The sequence below is a fragment of the Echiichthys vipera genome, assembly GCF_963691815.1.
Source record: "Echiichthys vipera genome assembly, chromosome: 21".
Classification (NCBI taxonomy): Eukaryota; Metazoa; Chordata; class Actinopteri; order Perciformes; family Trachinidae; genus Echiichthys; species Echiichthys vipera.
Window position 1 is genome coordinate 18,082,381 of NC_139846.1, and position 10,462 is coordinate 18,092,842.

The 10,462-nt window shown below is 39.0% G+C and overlaps 2 protein-coding genes across 2 annotated transcripts in view; both read left to right on the forward strand.

The window, feature by feature from the left end:
- Positions 1 to 716: 716 nt before the first annotated feature.
- fen1 (flap structure-specific endonuclease 1) lies at positions 717 to 5,984 on the forward strand. The gene is made up of 12 exons (XM_083936614.1): positions 717 to 760; positions 1,549 to 1,667; positions 2,136 to 2,238; positions 2,379 to 2,481; positions 2,832 to 2,895; positions 3,125 to 3,234; positions 3,898 to 4,034; positions 4,474 to 4,540; positions 4,796 to 4,927; positions 5,025 to 5,176; positions 5,337 to 5,451; positions 5,700 to 5,984. Exons 2-12 carry the CDS (start codon positions 1,586 to 1,588, stop codon positions 5,775 to 5,777), a joined length of 1,143 nt encoding a protein of 380 aa, XP_083792740.1. The 5' UTR covers positions 717 to 760; positions 1,549 to 1,585; the 3' UTR covers positions 5,778 to 5,984.
- Positions 5,985 to 7,962: 1,978 nt separating this feature from the next.
- LOC310963543 (vascular cell adhesion protein 1-like) overlaps positions 7,963 to 10,462 on the forward strand; it is a gene marked incomplete at both ends in the record, with an annotated part of 9,387 nt that continues 6,887 nt past the window's right edge. Inside the window, 2 exons of the mRNA XM_083936407.1 lie at positions 7,963 to 8,005; positions 10,196 to 10,462. The exon at positions 10,196 to 10,462 is cut by the window's right edge and continues 39 nt beyond it. Of these exons, the coding sequence (XP_083792533.1) occupies positions 7,963 to 8,005; positions 10,196 to 10,462 (310 nt within the window). The remainder of the gene's footprint in view (positions 8,006 to 10,195) is intronic.

A 10,462-nucleotide genomic window follows, 5' to 3' on the forward strand; every position in this document is an offset into this window, starting at 1 on the left:
CAAAGTACAAATAAGTATATTCAAATGCAATTACAACAGGTGTTGCTTTCAGAGCTGATCGTAGCATTTCTTACATTCAAAATAATCTGATATGAACAGGACAATAACAGAAAGTAAAGCAATAGAAAAGAAATAAATACAAAAAACACATTTTCTTATAGGGGATAAATCAACATAATAGGATATAAACAGGACAATAATAGAAAGTAAAGCAATAGAAAATAAATAAACACAAAAAACACACTTTCTTATAGGGGATAAATCAAAATAATAGGATATAAACAGGACAATAATAGAAAGTAAAGCAATAGAAAATAAATAAACACAAAAAACACACTTTCTTATAGGGGATAAATCATAATAATAGGTAATGAACAGGACAATAATAGAAAGTAAAGCAATAGAAAATAAATAAACACAAAAAACACACTTTCTTATAGGGGATAAATCAAAATAATAGGATATGAACAGGACAATAATAGTAAGTAATGCAATAGAAAACAAATAAACACAAAAACACTTATCCAGATTCATTAAACATGTATGCAGCAATGCGCCCCACTACGTACAGCAGGATTTGATGTAGTGCTTAATAACAAACAGTGGGGGCAGCAAATCGCCATAGCTGCGTCTAGTCCGCCTAACCAACGAAGAAGAAGACGCTGTCGATGCTCGATAGATCAACTGGTGATGCCTGATGTTATTTACCCGCGAAACAGACGCAGGGAGAAGTGCACAAACTCGAGTGAAAAGCTAAGTGGTGAGTTGAAAACTGTAAAACTGACAACCCAGTGCAACAGTATAGCAGTCACAGCTGTGGTCGTCCTCTGTCAGCATGTGATATATATAATAAATGTGCCGTTGTTTGTGTGCTAGCCCGTGCAGCGTCACCAGGTTAGCTCTGTGCGCTCGGACACGCTCTGTCCCAGCCGACCACACTCCCTTCAAAAAACCGACAATTTAAATTAGTCGTCTTTCACTGCACTCATAGAACAAGATTGCAGCATGTTTTTAGATATTACCAATAGGTAGTCGGCGTGCATTTAATTCGGCATGCATCCAATAAAGCAAAATAACATGTAAACTTTAAAAAAAACCCGGTTATTGCTCTATATTAACGTTGGATGACCTCAAGTAGTTTGGCCTTTAAAAAGAGTGTGGTCGGGTATGCAGGATAAAACATGAGTCTCAATATATAAATAAATACAGAAATAAAACATGTCATCAGGTATAAATAAATAAACGCAGAAATAAATATATGCTGAAAAGAGAAATAAATAAGTGCATGAATAAACACATTTATAGATGTAGGTGAACAAAAATGTAGAAATAAATTATTTATTGGTTATTTATACACTTATAAATGCATTTATTTATTTCTGTAATTTTAACCGTGCATTTTTTTATTTATGCATTCATTTATTTATTCCTGTATTTATTTTAATAACGAATATGTATTAATTTATTGAGACTTAAGTCATGTTTCCCTCCATAGTGGGGATGTATGTGTGTGACAATATAATTAAACATGAATTAATTTCCTTTCAGACTTTGGGGATTTCAGTTTGGGCTTCAGACCGACACAATGGGAATACACGGGCTTGCTAAGCTGATTGCTGACCAGGCCCCTGGTGCCATCAAAGAGCAAGATATCAAGAACTACTTTGGTAACTGTTGTAGGCCCCTTTCCTACATATCCATGATGAGGCCTGCATTAGAAATCAGGATAAGATCAGATGAAAGTTTAATTATATAATTTGGGTTAACTGAATCATTGTTCTATTAGATGGTATGGGGATACTACAGAGATTGTAGGTCTAGGTAAACAAATATTAATTGAAACTTGGACCAAATTAGCCGGTATTGCCCCAGACATTTGTCATAGGGGTGTAGTAAGGATTGCAAATTGATGTTTCAGAAAGTTAAGTCTCTTTTTTTTTTTTTTCCCCTATGATCTTTTAAGCAGGCCTGAACTTATGGCTGAATGAAAGAATCTTATGTACTGTACTTTGCCTAATAATATAGTGAACGAGGCTAGTGTAGAAACCAGCTTATAGATGGAAAAGGCATTGAAACACATTGTTTTCCTCACTGCCTTTTTAAACTTACCAATCTGTTTTTCTGAACGTTTGCAGGCAGGAAAATTGCAATAGATGCCTCCATGTGTATCTATCAGTTCCTGATTGCTGTGCGACAGGACGGAAACCTTCTGCAGAATGAGGATGGCGAGACGACGAGGTACCCCCCACGATACCCAGCCCTTTATAATTCAGACAGTGATGTCATAGCAGGAGACACTTGAGAAACATGTGACCTTTAGCTCAAATCTGAGCACAAGCCTGAAATATTTCCTTCACCTGTTTGCTTTTCTTTCTCAGCCACCTGATGGGCATGTTCTACCGGACGATCCGCATGCTGGAACACGGCATCAAACCTGTGTACGTGTTTGACGGCAAGCCGCCACAGCTCAAGTCAGCCGAGGTTGGTCTTGGCTCTGATTTCCTCCGGTCCCTTGTTCTTAAATTAAACAGCGTGATCAGACCTGTGACATGATGATTTTTGAGTTACTGAAAGTGACCATTTTTACCATGTTTAACCGCTGCGTTATTTTAGTCTGTTTGTTTGTTTGAAAGATCAGTAAACAAATCAGTAAAAAACATTTTAAAGCTTTCAATTTGTGTTAATCAACTATTTAGAAAATAAATATGTTGTGGGGAAATCTGTGACTTACATTTGCTCTCATCCTCCTATTGAAATAATGACTTTGGTTTGTTTTTTATAAGCTACATCATCTGTTTCATCTTTGTCTTTGCTCTTCTTGTCACCCCCAGCTAGAGAAGAGAGGGGAGAGGAGGGCAGAAGCTGAGAAGCAGCTTGCCAAAGCCCAGGAAATGGGTACAGTCAAGTTCTCACTTTAACAATAATCAGGAGTGATCCCTTTGTGCTTTTGTTTCTATGTAGATACTGTTGGTAAATGGGAAATCAAAATCAATGTGCCGTCAGGGGTGAAAACCAACGTGATCTTGATACGTTTTATCTCATCTGCAGCATGTAGATGGTAGAGATTGTCAAAACATTGATGTTATGTATTTAAATTCTGCCAAAATGTTTTTTCTTATCCCAGGGGAGCAAGAGAATATTGACAAATTCTCTAAGCGTCTGGTCAAAGTCACCAAGCAGCATAACGATGAGTGCAAGAAGCTGTTGAACCTGATGGGAGTGCCCTACGTTGAGGTTAGAGATGCTCTCATTTTGCAACTCTGTCAACCTTTAAGAATTTTCCCATGTTTGTAATTGCAGTGATGTAAGGAACCGGTTCTGAGGAATCTTTCCTATTGTGAGTTTTTTTTTACCTTATACTTTTAAAATGTTTTTTCCAGTTGCGGGTTTATTGTCAGAATGGGCTTTAAAAAAAGCATTAAAGATAGAAATGCGATGCTTAAGGGATTTCTTGTATTTATTAAAGTAGGTTTGTATGACTTTAAGTGTACGCAATATTTTGAATATTTTCACTGCTTTACCTACCCCGTAAATGTTATGCGGGGCGAACTGAAGTGACTCCCACTGACTCCATTGACAGAAACGGTCATTTTACCTCACAGAGGACAGGAGTTACTGGTTTACCACCATTAACTGTAGGTAATGCTCTGACTATGGATATGTACCTCAACCCACACCAAAAAATCTGCAAATGTTTTTCTTAAAATAGAGGGAAATGTTCATGAATTCCAATTTGCGAAAGAAATTTAGTTTTGTTGTTGCTTTGACACCTGGACAGCAATGCCCTCACCCTCAATAAATCTGGAGAAATTAAGAAGTTCAGAGAAACCAATAGCAGCAGGACAGGTCTTGGCGAATTATTCTGTGATATGTAATTTAATGTTTTTTGTATTTTAGGCTCCATGTGAGGCGGAGGCCAGCTGTGCTGCTCTGGTCAAAGCAGGGAAAGTGTTTGCCACAGCGACGGAGGATATGGATGGACTGACCTTTGGGACAAATGTCCTGCTCAGACACCTCACCGCCAGTGAAGCAAAGTACTTACTGCATCTTTCATGTCCACTGTTAGGCTCTGTAGCAGAGATGTTCTGGGAATACTAATGGTTTGATGTTTTCTCCTGTTTTGGTTCTGGTGCATATTTTGATGGAATATGTGAATTATTTTCATAACTATACTTGATAATGCTAAAATCTGCAATCATTTCCATTTTATTTCATTATCCATAATAATGTTGGGTGCAAAATGGGAACAAATCACTTGTTGCCTACTATCACAGTTCATATGTTGTATTTTAATGATGGAGGTGTGAGATTACTCACTGTTATTACATTTATTAGTCTAAACATATATTATGTCAGCCCTGTTTTACTCTCTAATAACTGTAGATTTAAGACTCACAACACAATGCGTTACCACACAAAAGTCAGTAATGGTAATGTATTCTTTTACGCACTCAATGAATTTATTTGTTTCAGGAAGCTTCCTATCCAAGAGTTCCAGTTCAGTCGCATCCTGCAGGATATTGGCCTCACCAACGAACAGGTAGCGTTTTTTCACTGACTGTGAGAAAGGTGCAGCACATTATTTAATCAAGGGTTTTATTCCTCATGCTGTTTCCCCTCTCTGTAAACCGTCACGCTACAGTGCATCAGCATGTCATGCAAATACATGCTGATGCACTCTCTTGGTATTTGGAACTCCATGTGCTGTGGAAGTGTAAACAGGAGGACCAGGTACAGGACTGATATTTCAGTCTTTCTTGCATCAACTCCTTCTTCTTTCTATCGTTCGTCCTAGTTCATAGACCTGTGTATTCTGCTGGGCTGTGACTACTGCGGCACCATCAAGGGGATCGGCCCCAAGAGAGCAATCGACCTGATCCGACAACACGGCAGCATTGAAGAGATTCTAGAAAACATCGACCCCAGTGTAAGTCGACGTCTGCTAATAGTCTAGAAGTCCAGTCCAGTTTTAAACAAATGGGGGGCTTGGTTCTGATTCTTCTGTCTTGCTTGCCTTCATGCAGAAGCACCCAGCTCCAGAGGACTGGCTTTACAAAGAGGCCCGGGGTTTGTTTCTGAAGGCAGAAGTGGTGGATTGTTCCACAGTGGAGTTGAAGTGGAGTGAGCCAGACGAGGAGGGGCTCATCCAGTTCATGAGTACGGAGAAACAGTTCAGGTGTGAACCATCAGCAGACAGTTTTCAGCACAGCCCCCCCCCCCGTGCAGGATTCATCTTCTTTGCTTTTGCTCGCGTATTTAGTTTTCTTGCATTGCTGATGATGACCATGACTTGCACATGATAACTTTTATCAGTTGATTCTGGTACGTGTGTGCAGTGAGGACAGGATCCGTAACGGCTGCAAGAAGATTATGAAGAGCCGACAGGGCAGCACACAGGGGCGACTGGACTCTTTCTTTACCATCACTGGCTCTCTGTCCTCCAAACGAAAGGTATATTCACAACAAATACAGTGAAGTAGTCTCACCACCTACAGTAGTGCGTTGAGTGGTACATCATGTCTGAATTCCTACTGCATCTAACTGCAGTAGTAGTAGTAGAGAGCAGCAAAGCATTAGGCTGCTTTATTTTGATTCCAGTGTGTATTTTCACTTTCCCCTTTCTTACACCCACTTCCTGTTTTACACATTTGTTTATCTTCTGACTGTTGGACTCATTTGTTTTGTTTTGCTTTACTTAGGAACCGGAGCTTAAAGGATCAGCGAAAAAGAAGCAGAAGACAGGAGCCACGCCGGGTAAATTTAGGAAGGGAAAATAGACTGAACATAGGGCTCTTTTCATTCCTTTGGAACATAATTCTTGCAATGAATACCACCTTTAGCTTAAAAACAAACATGGAGCTCAAGGTGAGGCAGGAGGAAGCTGCAGCACAATAAGAAGTTGTGATTCAGCTGCACAACTGTATGTGGTCCATTAAACATTATTCTGTTGATGTAAAAAAATATCCAAGCCAGGAGGATTTTAATGAATGTTTGTGGGTCTTATCAAAGTGTGTTCTCTGTTGTTGAATAAAAGTCTTTTTGTAGAGCAGTTTGTTATAAGCCTTTTGATTTACTCATTTTTGGTTAACTGCTAACTCAATAATAAAGTCCTAAATGAAAGTTATTGTTAGCACATGCAGTAACAGACATCCCAAACATGAGACACTTGTTTTAAAGACTATTGTTGAAATAAATCCACAGGATCAGGAGTGCAGTGACTCACTCACACTGAGCAGGTACATGCAAGCTCCTCAGCAGGACATGACCTTCACTGTAGGACAACTAAAGGGTGCTTTTTGTGGCAGCCCCTTGTCTGTAGCTGTCTGCTTTCATGTTAAATTTACGTTTGCATGCCACTGCTCTGAATGTGGTGGAAGGGAAATGCGGAGAACTTTTAAGTGCACAGGAAGTTGGTTAGTTGGGTCGTGCAGAATTGTCTTAGCGACTGTCGATATACAGCATCCTTGGTAAGTAAGACTTAACATATTTATTAGAAGTGGCATCATTTTAAGGTACAAATGACATGTATCAGGTGTGTGTGTGTGTGTGTATATATATATATATATATATATGTATATATATATATAAACTGAGCTGCACTCAACTCAAAATATAAGAAATCTTTATATTTAATTGATGTTGGGCAACTGTCTGATATCCAGTAGACTATAAAATAACTTTTGTGGGGGCTAAGTGGTTAGAACACTAAACACAGGGTTCGTACACGTACTTCAAATTATTGTTTTTTAAGGCTTGTTTTTTGGGGCTGTTTTTAAGCCTTTTATAATATCTAACACACAGGAAATGGGGTGAGAGAGGGGGAGACATGCAGCAAAGGGCCGCAGATCAGAGTCGAACCTGCGGCCGCTGCCTTGGAGCCTTCAGCCTGTTTACATGGAGTGACTGCTCTAACCACTGTTCCACCGGCCGCCCTGTATGCTTGAAAACTTTGAAAATGCTTGGATGTTAATGGTGTGTTTGAAAACACTTGAAATTGTAATATTTAATAATATTTAATAATTTCCTTCTTTCTGGTTTTACGAAACACAATTTCAGTTGTTTACTGTACAGTGGGTGTATATTTGTTCATAAATACGTAATTTACCACTGCTGCATGGTGCTGGAAACGCTTAAAGGTGCTTGAAAAGTGCTTGAATTTGACAGTGGAAAAGGTGTACGGACCCTGTGAAAAGAGGCTAAAACTCCCCCCTCTCTCCCATTTCCTGCCAATCTCTAGCTGCACTGTTACTAATGAAAGCCAAAAAAAAAGATCTTTAAAAAAAAAAACTCATGTATTCAACATTTCAGACATGAAATATAAAGAAATACAGTTTGTCCTGTTGAAGATGTAACAACACCAGCAACTGATTGAAGAAGCTAAAACAGACCAGTTCATCTGTCACTATGGGATGTCTGTGTACTGTATTATCCACGTAAAGCAGACATGGCATACAGGAGTGTGATTCAAATACACAGTGGATATGAGCATTATGACAGCTGCTTTCTTTCTGTACAGCTGCACAACTTCCTGAAATCACTGAATTGCAGCACTTCACTCAAAATATAAGACCGTATTGTTTCTGGGCTCGATTGGTAAGGGAATTGATTTTTACTTCTAAGCATTTTAAGCCACATTGTGATGTTATTTGGACATTTCATATTACAGTTTTCAGGTTTGTAGGACCTATTGCCTTAAATGAAATGTCAATCCTGTGACTGTGAATGAGTGGAATATGTGTAAATGACGCTCTGCAGGTGGTAATCACTGCTTACACAGTGAATTCTGGTCGTACAGGACGTGTAAATGATGAAATGTGTTCATTTTAAGTAGGGGAATCTCTTCATAAGAGTGTTGAATTGCATTAAATCCACATTAATAACATAACCTACAATGGGAAGTAACTGCACTGTTTGCGTTTGTAAATCCAGGTGATGAGTATCACTGCTGTCCAGTCTGTGAAAATGGTGGCAGCCAACATTTTACTGAGCGCCTTCTTTGTTTCAGGTGAGCTTTGTTCGCTCACTTTAATTTGGAGACATTTTTTGCAGAACTCAATTAGAGCAGATAGAGCTTTTTTTTTCTAACTGTTCATGCAAAAATAAAAAGTTGTATGTGATGTTTGTTAGCAGGGGGGGCAAAATGATGCTGCTCAATTGTTTTGTCAAAGTTTGTGTATCTGTAAACTGTAAACTTTCCCTTCATGTTGGTTTTTCCCCTTATTATGTCACTGATGCAACTGTCTCACAGGGGCTCTGGCTGTTTGCGATTTTAAATCAGGCGTATACATCACTGCACCAAAGAGCATTGAAGCACTGAGTGGATCTTGTCTGCAAATCCCGTGTAACTTTAGTGCTGTGCTGGGTGAGGACTTCAACATCGAGAGATCGACCTTCGCAGTGTGGATTAGAAACACCTTCAAATTTCATTCGATTCCAAGTACTGTGATTTTCAACAGCAGTCAGACAGTTAACACATATCCAATGAGTCTTACTGGAGACCTGAGACAGAGAAACTGCACCACTTTATTTTCCAGTTTGATCACAAATTACACAGACACGTACTACTTCAGAATTGACAACTGGCCGTTTATGGCAACAGCTTTATGTGATGGTCTTCAAATAACAGTTAAAGGTAAGGGTTTATTTTTTTCACTCAGTCTATAATTATCATTATTTACATTATTATTATTATCATTGTGTTATTGATGATCGTAATGACAAAGCTAACATGCTGGTGTGTAACAGGTATAATGTTCAGTATGATCACCATCTTACCTTAGCCTTTGTATTGGATGATTAGCACTTAGCACAAAGTACAGCTGATAGGGAATGCCTTCAGTTTTACAGATACAAGTTAAAAATGTGACCTGATGGTGGGGATGGATGTCTCGGCTCAGCTTGGATTGAAAAGAACTGACATTTGTAAAAAAAAAAAAAATTAAAAAAAAGAAGAAGACTCATGTATCAGGTTATTATTATTCCTAAATATTTGTTAGTAATAAAGTGTTAATATGTCATTTTGCTTCAGACGTTTAGCAACCTCGACGTTTCCATGCATCAGTGATGTAACTATCCGAATGAACGCTTTTGTATTCAGAAATAGCTTGGTCCCAAATTAACTAGCTGTTGGCAAATGTCCATATACTCTAACTCAGGGGTGTCAAACTCAGGCCTGTGGGCCAAAACTGGCCCGTGGTGTAATTATATTTGGCCCGCAAGATCATATCAAGGTTCTCTGAGAGCTGGCCCGTGAGTATAAAGCACATGCACTGCTACTTTTCTGGTGACAAACATGAGCATCCATGCTACCAGACTCTTCGGACAAACTTAATCCACCCCTCCCCAAAAACGACCAAAAGAAAGATGGAAAACAAGTTTCAACACAGGTGGGAGGCAGATTATCTGTTTACGCTGAGCAACGCTCAGGGAATAAACTCTCACTACTCATAGTGATCACTGACATGCACCTTATCTCACTTGCACATTAAAATCCACATTGCACATTTTAATATAGTGTTTTATCTGCAATACTGTACTTCTATTTTATTGTATTTTATTGTTGTTCATATTTTGTATTTTATATTTTATATTATTTTAGTACTTCTGATTGCTCTGTACCGCTGCTACGATGACCTAATTTCCCCTCGGGGATAAATAAAGTTATCTATCTATCTATCTATCTATCTATGAAGGTAAAGAGCTGTTTGTCTTGTCTGCAGAGCCACCGTGGCTGTAACCAAACAATATAAGATAAGAAACACCACGACAAGAACAAGAACCTGCACTGAGAAGGTTCAACATTACACATCTGGAGAGAAGGGAAAACATGCACATATGTAGTCTTTTTTTTTTTTTTTGTAGATATTGAGTTTGGCCTGCAACTTTGTCCCAGTTTTTAAATTTGGCCCACTGTGAATCTGAGTTTGACAACGCGGCTCTAACCCAAGATGTGTGAAAATCTGGCAAGATGGTTATGCTCAGATGATTACGGTTAGCCGCTGAACTCAAATGGTTAAGGTTAGATGGTTTTGGTGAGGCGTTGAACTCAAATGGTTAAGGTTAGATGTTATGGTTGGGCATTGAACTTGAATTTTTGCAAGTTTTCACAAATCTAGGGTTACCACCTAGACACAACCTAAGTGGATGTCTTATTTACTGTTTTTATCTGTAAAATGCGTTCGATTTGAACCCACAGACTCTCCTCCGAAGCCCAGAATTGAGATCTCAGGTGCTCTGAAGGAGAAGGAGTCCGTCACTATAACCTGCTCAGCTTCCACTCCCTGTCCACACTCCCCTCCTGAACTCACCTGGAGTCTCCAACAAGACTCTCACAGCAAAATAGAGGAGAACCCAGATCGAACCTTCACGACTAAAATCCAGACGACCCTCACTCTGTCAGACACACACGATGGATTCAACATCACCTGTTCTGCCAGATATCCTGTGAATGAAGGAAGAGATT

Bases quoted from the DNA above. Each gene is read 5' to 3' on its own strand.
- fen1 (XM_083936614.1), top strand. From the start codon at position 1,586: ATGGGAATACACGGGCTTGCTAAGCTGATTGCTGACCAGGCCCCTGGT. The intron at 5,177-5,336 runs GTGTGAACCATC...ACGTGTGTGCAG, and splicing joins AGTACGGAGAAACAGTTCAG to TGAGGACAGGATCCGTAACG. The intron at 5,452-5,699 runs GTATATTCACAA...TGCTTTACTTAG, and splicing joins CTCTGTCCTCCAAACGAAAG to GAACCGGAGCTTAAAGGATC.